Source organism: Microcaecilia unicolor, chromosome 7 (genome assembly GCF_901765095.1).
Source record: "Microcaecilia unicolor chromosome 7, aMicUni1.1, whole genome shotgun sequence".
Classification (NCBI taxonomy): domain Eukaryota; kingdom Metazoa; phylum Chordata; class Amphibia; order Gymnophiona; family Siphonopidae; genus Microcaecilia; species Microcaecilia unicolor.
The window spans coordinates 163,403,859-163,419,424 of NC_044037.1; the positions used below are offsets into that span (position 1 = coordinate 163,403,859).

At 41.8% G+C, this 15,566-nt stretch overlaps 1 protein-coding gene across 1 annotated transcript in view; it reads left to right on the forward strand.

The window, feature by feature from the left end:
• The window catches only part of CREB1 (cAMP responsive element binding protein 1), a 328,451-nt gene that overhangs the window by 175,811 nt on the left and 137,074 nt on the right, over window positions 1–15,566 (forward strand). Inside the window, 1 exon segment of the mRNA XM_030209357.1 lies at window positions 10,236–10,357. Coding sequence (XP_030065217.1) covers window positions 10,244–10,357 — 114 coding nt within the window. The 5' untranslated portion in view covers window positions 10,236–10,243.

A 15,566-nucleotide genomic window follows, 5' to 3' on the forward strand; every position in this document is an offset into this window, starting at 1 on the left:
CTTTCCCTTAGTCCATTCTCTCAACCCTCCAACCCCTGCCTCCTTTTCTGAAATCACTGAAGAGGAAACTACACATTTTCTTTCCTCAAAACTAACTACCTGTTCCTCTGATCCTATTCCCACCCATCTACTTAACACTATCTCTCCTACTGTCATCCCTTTTATCTGTCATATCCTCAATCTTTCACTGTCCACTGTGACTGTTCCTGATGCCTTCAAGCATGCCGTAGTCACACCACTCCTTAAAAAACCTTCATTGGACCCTACCTGTCCTTCCAACTATCGCCCCATCTCCCTCCTCCCTTTCCTATCCAAGATACTTGAACGTGCTGTTCACCGCCGTTGCCTTGATTTTTTTTCATCTCAAGCTATTCTTGATCCGCTTCAATCTGGCTTTCGCCCCCTTCATTCAACTGAAACAGTGCTTGCTAAAGTCTCCAATGATCTGTTCCTGGCCAGATCCAAAGGTCTCTATTCTATCCTCATCCTTCTCGATCTATCTGCTGCTTTTGACACTGTTGATCACAGCCTACTCCTTGATACGCTGTCCTCACTTGGATTTCAGGGCTCTGTTCTTTCCTGGTTTTCTTCTTATCTCTCCCAGCGTACTTTTAGTGTATACTCTAGTGGATCCTCTTCTACTTCTATCTCACTATCAGTTGGTGTACCTCAGGGATCTGTCCTGGGACCTCTTCTTTTCTCCATCTTTACTTCTTCCCTTGGTACTCTGATCTCATCCCATGGTTTTCAGTATCATCTTTACGCTGATGATTCCCGGATCTACCTCTCCACACCAGAAATCTCAGCCGAAATCCAGGCCAAAGTATCAGCCTGCCTGTCTGACATTGCTGCCTGGATGTCTCAGCGCCATCTGAAACTAAACATGACCAAGACTGAGCTTCTTATCTTTCCCCCTAAACCAACCTCTCCTCCTCCCCCATTCTCTATTTCTGTGGATAACACTCCCATCCTTTCTCATCAGCTCGTAACCTTGGGGTCATCTTCGACTACTCCCTCTCCTTCTCTGCACATATTCAACAGACTGCTAAAACCTGTCGTTTCTTTCTCTATAATATTAGCAAAATTCGCCCTTTCCTTTCTGAGCACACTACCAGAACCCTCATCCACACTCTTATCACCTCTCGCTTAGACTATTGCAACTTGCTTCTCACAGGTCTCCCACTTAGCCATCTCTCTCCTCTTCAATCTGTTCAAAATTCTGCTGCATGACTAATATTCCACTAGTGTCGTTATGCTCATATTAGCCCTCTCCTCAAGTCACTTCACTGGCTTCCTATCCGTTTCCGCATACAGTTCAAACTCCTCTTATTGACTTATAAGTGCATTCACTCTGCAGCTCCTCAGTACCTCTCCACTCTCATCTCTCCCTATATTCCTCCCCGGGAACTCTGTTTACTGAGTAAATCTCTCTTATCTGCACCCTTCTCCTCCACTGCTAACTCCAGACTCCATTCCTTTTATCTTGCTGCAACTTATGCCTGGAATAGACTTCCTGAGCCGGTCCGCCAAGCTCCATCTCTGGCCGTCTTCAAATCTAAGCTAAAAGCCCACCTTTTTGATGCTGCTTTTAACTCCTACCTCTTGTTCACTTGTTCAGAACCCTTATTTTATCATCCTTGACTTTAATATTCCCTTATCTCTTGTTTGTCCTGTTTGTCTATCCTAATTAGATTGTAAGCTCTGTCGAGCAGGGACTATCTCTTCATGTTCAAGTGTACAGCGCTGCGTATGTCTAGTAGCGCTATAGAAATAAGTAGTAGTAGTAGTAAGATACCCAGTGGTTTTAACAAATGTTCTCTGTGTGGCAAGGTCTTGTCTGTGACTGACCCTCACAACTGGTTCTTGCTGTGTTTTGAACCAGACCATAATTCTTATAATTTTAAACTCTGTCTTAAATGCAGAAAAGGACCCTAAAGAGTTGAGAGGTCACATATCAGAGTTTTTTGTGCGTCTTAAGTCTGGTCCATCAGCATCTGAGGCATTAGCTCCCATGGCTGGTGGAGCTGCATCAGACACGGAGGAAACACTGGCACAGAGGAAGTCTCTGTCTGCCTCAGCATCGGGAGTCGATCTTCATCGAGCTGGGAATCATCAGACCTAACACCAAGGACATGCAAGGACTCGACGTCCTTGTTGGCAGCAGGGACTCTGATGTTATGCTTTGAGGGGAGGCAAAAAAGAACTGACATCAGACCTCTTCAAATAATGGTGCCAGGAGCTCCGGGACACCAGCCTTGCTGGTATCTAAGAAGCATTTGTGCTAAGAGGACTTCTCCCCCTCTGTGGAATTGGTGCTGGTGCGCCAGTATTCTAGAAGCTGGACCAGTTTTCTGATTCACCACCTTCATCTTCGCAGGCTGTCTCCACACCATCTACTCCGCCTGAATCGATGCCTGTCCCCGAAGAGTGGCTCTGGGCCTTACTACAGGAGTCATCAGAGCACATCTTAGTTCGGTGCGATATTGTGTCATTGAGGACGTTGGTGCTGATCATAGTGCCCCCAACCTATCCTGGAAGCCTATTCTCTGGCCATTGTGCGTTCATCGACGCTGATGTCTTGCCAAGTGGCGATATTGGTGGAGCAGTGCTCCTCTCCTGCTCATCAGGGGAAGAAGCTCTCCTGGAGTCCAGGAAGGGGACCTGTACTGTGGCACTCTCAGAGTCTGGAAATGAGTCCAGTGGACCGAGGAAGGCAGAAACTCAGCTTTCTCATGAAGAGTAATTTCGCTGGATCTGATACAGACATGGAACCAGAGGTGCTCTCAGAGGAGGGTCCCTCTTCACCTCAGGACAGGAGGAGTCTCCCCCAGAGAAGCTCTCCTTTCTCTCTTTTTTAGAGGGGGATGGCTAAGACCATCCCATTTAATTTGAAGGTCAAGGACAACCCCAGGGCCAAGATGTAAGGTGTCCTTGACTATGACACTCCTCCAAAGGAAACTGTGACAGTGTCCTTGCACATCATCCTTCAGTCTGGGCAGATGAGGAATTGGAAGACCCCTCTCTCTGTGTAGCCAGTTCCTAAGAAGTCTCCTGGATTCACGAAGCAGCTGCTTTCTCACAATTCCATGGTGGTTGAATTGACTTTCAAGAGGGCCAAGAGTACTAGAACCCATGCTTTGACACCCCTGGGATGAGATGCTCTCAGCTCCAGGCCGTGCTTACAGAGAAAGTCTCTTCTCTTCTTCAGGCCCAAGTGGTCGAGCCTATGCCACTAGGGCGCGAAGGGAAGGGATTCTGTTCCAAGTATTTCCTCATGCCCAAAAAGATGGGTGAGGGCCCTGAACAAATGTCTGGTCAAAGACAAATTCAGGATGGTTTCCCTGGGCACCTTTTTCCCGTGATTCAGGAAAACTATTGGCTATGTTCTTAGGACTTGAAGGATGCTTTCATCCACATATAGATATGTTCCTGTTACAGGAAGTATCTCAGATTTTGAATAGAGAAGTACCATAACTAGTACCATGTCCTTTTGTTTGGCCATGTGTCCTCACAAAGTATCTTGTTCTAGTTGTAGTGTTGCTGTGCAGGTAGAGACAATTGGTTGGTCAGGAATCAATGCAGAGAACCTAGTTCAGCATTTGGAGTTCATAGGAACTGTGCTAGATACAGTTCAGACTTGAGTTTTATTCCACCTGCCAGAATCAATGCTATAGTCAGCATTGTTCAAATGAGCAAGCAGATCACAGTGCAGCAGATGTTGAAGTTGTTAGGCCACATGGCCTACACAATGCACGTCACACCCATGGCACATTTCCTTTTGAGAAAAGCTCAATGGACCCTAGCTTCCTGGTGGTGTCAGACCTCAGGGAACCTAACAGAAGTCATATCTATTACTCTGAAACTAGCAGAGTTGTTCTTATGGTGGACAATTCAGTCTAATTTGGTCTTGGGACTTCCATCCCAAATTCCTACTTCACACAAGAAACTGATGATGGATGTGTCCAACCTGGGCTGGGGAGCTCATGTGGACAAGCTTCACCTTTGGAGTCATTGGTCTACTCAGGAGACTCGGCTACATACCAGTCTCCTGAGCCATTTGGAACACTCTAAAGGCTTTCAGAGATTGGTGGTTGCACCACATTATCCTCATTCAAATGGACAATTAGGTTGCAATATACTATGTCAACAAGTAGGAAGGCTCAAGTTCATACCTCCTTTGTCAGGAAGCAAGTCGGGATGTGGCAATAGGCTTCCAGTCATGGCATGGTGGTCTGGGTCGCATTTGACATCTGAAGTTCTTGACTTGGAAAGTTGCATTTCTGGTGGTCACTTCAACCTGCAAGGTTAACAAGCTGTAAGCCCTAATAGCTAATCCACCTTACATGAAGTTTCATCACAACCGAATGATTCTCTGCACGCATCTTAAGGTCCTTCCGAAGGTGGTGGTGGAATTCCATCTTAATCAGTCAATTTTTCTGGCAGTATTTTTCCCATCACCTCATGCCCTTTTAGGCAAAAGCACACTTGTACACCTTGGACTGCAAGCAATCGGACTAAAGTCCATAGAAAATCCATCCAACTTTTTGTTTCTTTTGACCCATACAGGATGGGTTCAACCATCCATAAGCATGCCTTATCCAATTGACTGGCTTGATGCCTTATCCAATTGACTGTCACAAAAAGAGGGAAATCAGCATACAAAAACAACTAGACATACAAAAAAAGCAAACACTGGCCTTCAGGATTGGGAAAAATGTAATCCTTTATTACAATGAAGACCCGACACGGGCCGTGTTTCGGCATACAAATCAGGAAATATTCCCCGTTGTTGAAACAACTCGTATATGGTCAGAAAAACGCCTTCAATGTTGTAAATCGCCATTACAACGGTGAAGGCGTTTTTCTGACCATATACGAGTTGTTTCAACAACGGGGAATATTTCCTGATTGTTCTTTTCACATCCTTGCTTACTAGTCCATAAGCTGACCTATAGGAGTTTTTTGACCCCTGATGCAGGCATTTGTATGCCGAAACACAGCCCGTGTCGGGTCTTCATTGTAATAAAGGATTACATTTTTCCCAATCCTGAAGGCCAAGTGTTTGCTTTTTTTGTTTATCCAATTGACTGGCAGATTGCATCTCCTTTACAGATGTCCAGAGGGTCATGTCACAGCTCACAATGTCAGAGCCATGACTGCATTGGTAGCCCATGAGATCAGCCTCTATTGAGGAGATTTGCAAAGCTGCAATGTGATCTTCTGTCCATACATTCACATCTAACTTCTGCCTCAAGTAGGAATTCCAACACTTGTTTGGTCAGACAGTTCACAGAATTTGTTGGAGTCTAGAATCCAACTCCACTTTCATAGGCCCCTTTTTATTCAGTTTCAAGCTGCACCTACACATTAGGAATGTACATAAGTTTTAGTTTAATTAGTTCCTAGTTGGCCTTGCCTATTGCAAGTCCCTGTTGTTTTTGGTGAGCCTGGTAGCTGCTTACCCTCGGAGAAAGCAAAGTTATTCACCTGTAGCAGATGTTCTCGGAGTACAGCAGAACACACATTATTTATTTATTTATTTATGCACATTTATACCCCACTTTTTTCCACATATATGCAGACTCAAAGTGGCTTACAATGTACTGATAAGACTATAGCCAGACCAATGGTTATACAATTACAATTACATGAAATAGGATAGAAGGCACAGGGTAAGAAGAAATAGGGAAAAGGGTAAGAGAGACTAAAAAAGGTCTATGGACATTTTATTAGGAAGGACTGTAGGTAATATGCATTAGCACATACCCTCCCACCTCCTTTAGGGGTTGCATTCTCAGGTTTTTTTTATTCAGCTGCTTGTCTCGTGTGAGTGAGTATAGTGGAAAGGCACCACCTGCGCATGCATGATACAGAATTTCCCAAAGGCTTCTGGGTTTTTTTTCTAGAACTCTTGGGTAGTGTCTGCTGGACTTCATCAAAGGAACACTTGCTACAGGTGAGTAACTTCACTTTTCCTCATAGTAAACTTCATTTACCACGGCCTTTTACCAACTTCCACTCAGCCAGTTTCCAACCCAGTCAATCACTTTAGGGCTCTTGTTTCTAACAGTGGCCAAGCCAAGTCACAAGTACCTGGGAGAAACCCAAATCGTAGCAACATTCTATGCTACGAATCACAGGGCAAGCAGTTGCTTCCCCATTTCTGTCTCAGTAGTAGAATATGGACTTTTCCTCCAGGAACTTGTCCAAACCTTTTTTTAAACCCAGATACCCAACCACTGCTACCACATACTTCAGCAAAGAGTTCCTGAGCTTAACTATTCGTTGAGTGAAAAAATATTTTCTCCTATCTGTTTTAAAAGTATTCCATGACTCCAGCCCTGGGTGCCCTCCTGGCATATACCTCAAGCCACCCTGGTGGTCTAGTGGCTTCTCTGGGGCAGGAAAGACCCCAGTGTTTCCTGCCCACTTCGCTGACCCTCTTGCTGCTACACCGCTTCTTTAAAATGGCTGCTGAGACTTCCACAGAAGTCTCGGCAGCCATTTTAAAAAGCGGCAACAACGAGAGGATTAGCACCACCAGAGTGGCTTGAAGTATGTGCCGGGAGGGCACCCTGCGGCTCAGGGTAGGGGAGACAAAGCTCAGATTGCCATGCATTTCTGCGGGGATCCCGCAAGACCTGGGTCCATCCTTGTGGGATCCCTGCGGGGAATCCCACCATCCCTGCTCCCATGTAGCTCTCTACCCCATAAATTACTAAAGCTTTTCTGTTAAGTACACTTGTTATCAGAAGGCAATAAACTAATGTTGCCATCTCTCTTATATGGTTCAACATAACAAATACTCTAGCCTAGCTTTATGACAAACACACAATTATTCCTAATATGTTCAAATGTTATAATTGTCTGACTGTATTATATTTTTGATGTTTTTTCTTGAATGTAAGCCATATTCCTATTATGGGTCTCTGTGACAAAATCCAAGTTGACCTCTTTCTCCCCTGCTCTTCTACTCCAGTGCACACCACCAAGCTTGCTGTCTCCCACACCTTGTGACATACTTTCCCCCAGCTTTCTCCAGCCTCCACCTCCCTCCCTCCACCCCCCCCCCCCCCCCCCCCCCCCACACATCAACTGGCTGCAAATCAGTCTGTGACCACTTCCTCTGTCGTCCTGGCCCTGATTGTTCATTTTACTTGCATGAGCTTTCTCTGTCATTCTGGCTACGACTTCTTTCCAGTTAAAACATTTTATTTATAAATGTTTCTGCCAAGCAGCTGGGCCCAGGACAGCAGTGAAAGAGACTATGGCCTGATACGGAGCAGTTTGCCAACGCCTCTTGCTATTGCTGCAGAGAGGGAAGGGAGGGATAGTGGCCAAACCACCAGGGTTAGCCCTAGGTGATCTTTCAGCCATGCTCAAAACCGTACCCCCACCATACTGTACCATCTCCCTTTTCTTTCCCTCTCTTCCTCTATAGTCCAGCATCTTCCCTTCCCTAATCCCTATTTAGTTTAGCATCTCCCTCTCTGCCCTCCCTCCAGATGGCCATCATATCCCTTTCCACTTCCTACCCCTCCCCCCATTCAGCATCTTCTCTTCCTGTGTCCAGCATTTCTCCCCTCTGCCCTGCTGGCTTAACCCTCTCTATTCCCCTGCTTAAGTTGCAAATAGACACGGGGCCTTTAAGCAGAGACCCATACTCAAGTGCTGCTGTTTCCTGCTCTCTCTCCCTGATATTTCAGGGAGAGAGAGAGAGAGAATGTCTGTGCTTAATGTCCCCATGCCAATGCTGTGTCTACTTATGACTTTGGCCAGGGAACAGGTAGGACAGCAGTAGCAAGGTAGGCGGGGGGGGGGGGGGGGGGGGAGGGAATTGCTGGATACAGGTTGGAAGGGTAGGGAAAGGGGAACAGAGATGGTGGTTGTCTTCTCTCCTTCCTCCCCCCCACCACCACCACAATACTGCCTCACTAGTTGGATGCCTGGTGGCAGGGCCAGCCTACAAATAGTAGCAAAAGAGAGGGTCCAAAAGTAGACAAACAAAAGCAACAAAAAAGTAGCACAATTGGGCCTTCTAGACTGGAAAAATAGAGTCCTTTAATTCAAAAGACCTGACATGGGCCGTGTTTCAGAGTAGACTGCATCTGCCTCAGGGGTCAAATAGAAACAAGTGCAATCAGCAAATGCAAAGAACATACAACAGAGTCCTTCAAACAGTACTAAAGAGGATGAAAAAACTCTAAAAGCGCCTCAGTGCAAATGCTCTGTGTATCTGCTCCAATGCAGAGAATTAATCCAAATGTAAAGGTTGGCAGCAGAACAAACAAAATGTGTCCATGCATGGTGCGATTTGTAGGAAACCACAATCGTGCACGGACGCTTTTTGTTCTGCTGCCAACCTTTACATCTGGATTAATTCTCTGCATGGAGCAGATACTGAGCATTTGCGCTATGGTGCACTTAGTTTTTTCATCCTTTTTAGTGTTGTTTGAAGGACTTTGTTGGATTTTGTTTGCCTAAAAAGAGTACTTTATTCTGTTTGACCCCTGAGGTGGGAGCAGTTCAATAACATTCTATGGCTTTTTCCTCCAGGATTTGTTTGCTTTATTTTTTGTCTACTAGATTGTAAGCTCTTTGAGCAGGGACTGTCTTTCTTCTATGTTTGTGCAGCGCTGCGTACGCTTTGTAGCGCTATAGAAATGCTAAATAGTAGTAGTAGTAGTAGTAGTAGTAGTTTGCTCTAAAACACAGGTCTATTGAATTAAAGGACTCTCTTTTTCCAGTTTTGAAGACCCATTTTTTTTCTTTTTCTTTTTACCTCACATCAGCCCCTGAGCTCTGCTTTCATTATCACCAGCATAGGATTAACTTTAAAAACACTTCATGTTGGGATATTATCATCTTCTAGTTTATGCCAAAAGGAAAGTGAAGAATTTGCATGTGACTAGTTAAAATCCATTGTCCTTTCAGTTAGTATCATGGCATAAGTGTTTTGATATTTCTATGAACTCTAATGCTGATTGGTTACTTTTGGAAAGGAATGTGCCAACTTGATTTATATCTGCCAAAAAATATATGGAGAGCAAGGACGAACAGTAATGTGAAGTAGTGCTGTAAAGTCTTTTAGTTGATTGCATAAACTTTTCATATATTTTGAGGAAAAACTAATACAGTCAACTTTTGTTTTTAAGTCTTTGAAAGTTTGGGATCTAATAAAAGAATTTAATGAAAATACAAAACTTGAGTTTGAACTTGCAAAAAACACAAACCTTGTGTATTTCTGGTAGTAAGGTTTATAAAGCAGAATAATTGCAGCAGTATTCTGTAGATACATATTTAATTATACTGTTTGCTTATAGAAATGTCTCTTTGAAGAAGTGGTTCTATTGTATGAGAAAATAACAGGTACCAAAGAGAAATATTATTTATTTATTGAGAACATTTATATCCCACATATTCCCAACATAGCAGGCTCTATATGGCTAACAGTATTTAAAGAAATAACATCATACTAGTGCAAGGTCGGGACAGAGAATAAGGATCAACTTGGGGAGGGGGGGGGGGGGAAACACCAGGGGAAACAATGAGGGATGGCAGGAAGTTACGTTACTGCGGAGTAAGTTTTATCACAGAGATAAGTCTTGAGGAATTTCTTAAACAAAGTGTGGTCAGTAGTCTCTTTTAATGATGATGGTAGAGCATTCCAGTAATGAATTAAAAAAGAATTGTATTTGGCTCCCTTTGTACTTGCAGGCTCCAATATACTGTGTTCATAAAATGTTTTCCTTTAGCAGGAATATTTTACTTGCAGCTACAGCAAATCGTAATATCTATCACTAATGTGTGCAATACTACAAATGGTGTTTTTACTTAATTATTCAGTATGGGGTCCTTTTACCAAGGTGCGCTAAGATTTAGCTTGCACTAATGATCAGTGTGCACTAAATGAGAAGATGCCTATGGGCATCTTATTTAGTGCGTGCTAATTGTTAGCACATGCTAAATCATTTACTGCACCTTAATAAAAGGATCCCTAGGTTAATAGATGAATCATTGATTCAAGATATGCTTATGCATTTTAGTCAGAAGCACATATATGATAAATAGAAAGTTATGGAAATATTAACAGTAAAAGGATCAATCTTACAGGTAGTGTTGCAAAATATGCTAAATTTTAGTGTCATTTTGAAGAATTTGATATTTAATGGGATCCACATTAGCCATAAAGAAGAAACAGCCTTACTCCTGACATATATCACTACGATTTGTAGGTTACTAAATGACCATGGAATCTGGTGCAGAGACTCAACAGAGTGGAGATGCGGCTGTCACAGAGGCAGAAACTCAACAGATGACGATACAAGCACAGCCACAGATTGCAACATTAGCACAGGTATAATGTAAATTGGTCTAATGATTTTCTTATGTAGAACATTGCCCAGGCCATGAACTATCTGATTGAGAGGGATGGAAGGAGTGGCTGACAATATTCCTTAATGCATTTTGAAAGTGAATTGAGATGAGGTTGCTCAATGATTAGGCATGATGGCTAGTGTCAATTGTGCGTTCATTATCAAATATCATTTTTTTTTTCATTTTTAAAGTTTTCATTTCATTTCACTGTTTCAATCAAAGCAGTCTGTAGACTTCATTATTAGTGAAGATTACCTACTCTTTAACTGATAATTCATGTTTCATTTGCTGGGGATATATATAAATGTAACTGACAATACACGTACTTATCTCACTCAAAATACCAAAGGTGCTCCGTAGAGCAGTACAATCTATATAAATACTGTAGCTCATTTATTTTCAGTCATATGTTTAGATGTTTTTTGTTAGCCTTGTTTCTTGCTGTGACCAACATCTCTATTTTAAACTTGATTCTACAGTTTGGTGTCAGTAACAAAAATGCCACACTGTCCAGTTTCACACTGTGGTGTGCATTATGGAAAAGTCAGAGAGGCCTATTTACTAGTTTATTTTTTCTATAAAAACACTTGGTAAATAAGGCCCAGAGTTAGGAGTCTTGCACTAGACATAGGATTTCTGCTGTATTTCTGTATCATAATAGAACAAATGATATGCCTTCAATCTGTCTTGTATTCGTTGCATATATAGATAAACGGACAGCTTTACAAAAAGATTAGAAGACTTTTATTTTAGAAAGCTTTTGTATCTTATTGCTTGCATCACAAGTGTTTTATATTAATTTCTTTTGGTTAAAATATTGATTTGTTTAAAACACTTGCTGCTGGATTAAAGGACTCTGTTCCTAAATAATTGTTTGTGATTTAAACTGGCTATCCAAATTAGAAACAAGTTCACTTAATGACATCAAAAACAATTATTTGGAATATAGAGTCCTATACCAACAAATCTGTAGCTTTTAGGAAATGAAAGTTAAATACTGTAACTTCCAATACTTTTTAAAATGTTTCTCTCAACTGCTACTTAAGCTTCACCAGGCTTCTGCTGTCAGATAGTGCCCTCTGGAATTCCCAGTTGATTGACATGGAAGTTCCAGTTTCTAAATGAGCTGTAACGCCAGACAGTGGTTTAAATTTTCAAAGGTATGCAACTATTTTGTCTAGTCCTAAATTATGCATCTAATGCTAGGTTTATAAAAAGTAATGAGCTTTCAAAGGTCATTGGATATTCATTCAGGAACAGATACTGCTGGGCCTTAAAACAAATGTTATGTTCTTAAAGTTTTCAATACAGGCCTCCAATTCTTTTCTCTTTCACACACATGTTCATTCTGATTTGGACACCAAAGATGGTAGTCAGAGGCTGAATAGTGTTACTGTAGCCTGGAAGGAGCCCTTACCTTCTGTGCACAGTAATATTGTGTAAAGCTATGCAATATGTGAGGAGTTATACACAATTTCAAAGGAATTTTTATAATTTTATAATACATGTAATTTAAATCTTCCAGAAGTCACACAACTCAATATCTAAATTGGAATTGTTTCTTTCCCCTTTCATATTCAGTGTTATCTCTGTTTTCATTTTGTCTTCTCATTTCTTTTGCTAGTTTATTTTATCTTTTATTTTGTGTCCTCTTTCTCAGTTTGTTTTGCCTATCCATCTGCCTGCCATTGATCTTTGTTGTATCACTACTGCCATATCTCCGTTACTGTTTCCTTTCCTTCATAGCTTCTTCATTTCTCTCCCATGCTTCTCCATAAGCTTTATACCTCTTGGCCCAAACTCTCCACACCATCACCACTCCAGTTACCTCTTACTGGTTCTCCATTCTCATCTCTCTATCTAATCCCACTTCTAGTCTTCTTACTTTCACTTCTTCTCCATCTAATTCTTTCCTTTTTTTCTCCTTCAATCTTCATTTCTTGCTGCTCCTCTGTTTCTTTCCCTTCCTCCCCATCTTTTCTTTCTTTCCTGCTTGTCTCATTCATCGGTCTGTCTTTGGTGTGATTCTTCTGCTTTTGTTCTCCATTGGTGTCCCATTCACCATATGTCCTCCTAACCTCATTCATAACATCTTTCTCTGTCTCCCTTTCGAATGGAAAGCACTCCAGTCCTGCAGCTTGGTGTAGTCAGCTAGCAGAGTTCCATGCTTCCAGACACTGGAAGTGTCATTCCTTGTTGCTCAGCTAGATGTCTGGACACCTTATGTGCTCCTTGTATTTTTTGGTTTGGTTGAGTGAGCTTCTAATATTGGTGGTGGCTGATGCCTAGGTTCCCATACATTCCACATTTACTATTAAACACTGTGGGGCTGATATTCAGACTGCAGGAGTTAGCCTGGCTAACTGCTGTAGTCAGCGCTAAACTCGGATATTCAATGCCGGGCCACTTCCGATGACCAGTATTGAATATCCGGTTTATGTTTGCCTGGTTTGAACTGTCTAAGTCAGTATTTAGATTTAGCCAGTTATGTATTCACACAGCCAAATATATCTGCTAAAGTGGTGCTGAAAATCAGCGGATAGCCAGTTATATTACCCGATATAACCAGCTAGCCACTATCCAGCAATATTCAGTGGGAGATAGCCAGCTATCCTCCACTGAATATCGCTGGATAGCCGGTTATGAGGCATTTAACCAGCTACGTGCCTATCCTGGCTGGTTAATTGAATTTGAATATCAGGGGAATGATTGTTACTTTTTACTGTCTGCCCTTGCCACCACTCATGCTAATGAAAGGTTTCCTCAGTTTGACATATGAGATGTTAGATGTATAAATAGGTAATTTTCAAAGTTAGATGCTTATATATTGAGTATCTACATTAATAAATGTTTGCATTCATAAACATTTAACCATCAGATGTTTTAAGAATCAGAAGCATTATTAGGCAGTTCCGTAGAAACAGATGTCCTCAAATGTGAAGTGTTTTTGTCATATTTAATAAATACATAGTAACATAAAGTATTGCAAATCTCAGTCATGAAAAATATTAAAGTGGGTTATGGAAAATAGACAAGTAGAAAATGACAGTAATGAAAACAGTTCCTAATTGCTGCTATCTTTGGAAACATAATGTGTAGGTCATGCAACAAGGTGGGGCCTGAAACCTCATTGACTTAAGCACTGAGAATTTAGACACAGTGTCACAGAACAATATTTATTGTAGTATATTTATTTATAAAAGATTATATGTAAAATTCCTACAATACAGTTTTGAAGTCTAAAATCAATTGTTTTCTAATTGAGAACTAAAAATAACATGGTATATGACAGAAGAAAAAATACAAATTGGCCCTTCCATTCTGCCTCTTTGAGCTTTTTTCATTTTGGTTTATTAAGTGTACAATATACCAGATCCTATCCCCCGCTCTCAACCCCTCCCCCCCACCCATTTTTTTTTTAAATCTGATTCTCAACTGTTTTTCTTACAGTTCTAGTCCAACTAAGCATGCTCAGGTTTTATTAATATACGGCTTCACCACATAAACTAGTAGGCTGTTTTATGCCTTATTTCCTTCCTTGTGGAGTCATACAAGACCACTACTTAATCTAAAACAGAGAGTCCCTCCATGTGTTAGCAACAAGGCTCTAACAGTTTATACAACCATCAAAACCAGTAAGTCTATTGTCTAACATATCTAGCCTTCACTGAAATAAAATAATTAGTTTTAACCACGATCATTCCATGCAGGTTGTCCCAGCCTTCTTGCTATAACACTGCTCTTAGTGTCATAACCATTGCTTTGTGCAGGTTACTGCAATGTCTCTGACCTCCAGTGCAATCATAATCACCACTCCTTGCAGGATACCCCTGTTTGCTACCCACAATGACTGTTGGTGCCATTAGTTCATACTACTGTTGTTCCTTCACTTTTGATAGTATTACTTCTCTGTTTCTCTTATGCCTTTTTGAAGTCATTATTATAGTCTTCACCGCCCATTCAAGGAGAACATTCCAGGCATCGACCATTCTTTCCATAAATATTGGCTGACATTCTTTGATGCAACCTCTTGCAGTTTTATGAATCCTACTTTGACAACTTTTCTTTCCATGAAAAAAAAATGGTTTATAGATACATTAATGCCGTTCAGTTGTTAGGGGAGATGTGACGTCTCTCCTGTTCCCCCTCCCCCCCTTTCCTCCTATCATAAATGATGAAATTAATATTTTTTTAAATTATTTTTTTACTTTTCATCCCCTATTTGCAGTGAAGAGTTAGGATTTTAGGAACTATAGAAATTTCTAGTATTTTGACCACATTCCTTAGGTTTATAATTACTTATAATAAACTGATTTTGTGTAGCATGTTCTACGAGGACAAGCAGGCCTATGTATTCTCATATATGGGTAACGCGATCCTGCGTTGCCAGGTCTGGAGCTTATGACAAGCTATAAAGAGCTCTGTGGAGCACGAGACATGCTCCACCGTGCAAGTGCATTCCCACTCACCCCGAGAGCGTGGTTACCACAGTGAGGAGTGGTTGCGTTTTGCTGCTGCTTTTCATATCTCAGTCCAAAAAAGCTTTTTTCAGTGCCTTTGTGGTGATTTGTTTTGCAGTGTTTTTGTGTTCCCGTGTTCAGGTTATCTTTTTCCCTTTCCCTTACTGTTTTAGTTTTCACTTTTTCCCACTTTTGAGTTTCCTTTATTTTCTACTTTTGGCCGCTTTTAGGCCTTTACTTTGGCCAGGTTCTCCTGATCTTCTCTAGTTCCTTGCCCCTTTTTGTGGCACCATTGCTTCATTTAATTTAGCTGCGAAGGTTTTTCCTTCAATGCCCTCTCAAGTTCCCAGTGGCTTCAAGCACTGTACCCAGTACAATCGGAACATCTCTGGCAAGGACACACATTCTTGGTGTCTTCAGTTCCTAGGGCCTGAACATAGTCCTTTTAACTGTGTCATGTGTCATCGTAGGAAGAAAAGTACCCAGTTGGTTAGAGAGGCTCAGTTGGAGAAACTTTTTGGAGCCCAGTCCAAATCCTTGATGATGGCAGTGTCTGCATCACTATCAGGTATTGCATCGGCATCAGGAGCATTGGTATGTATGGCTGCTAGATCTGTAGATACTGGGAGCAGTTGTTCATCAAGTGGGTCTCCTCCTGTCTCGATGCTGATTGCTGTGCAGGGCCCCTGGGACCAACTTGTGTCAGATCTGAGAGTGAGATGCCATGAG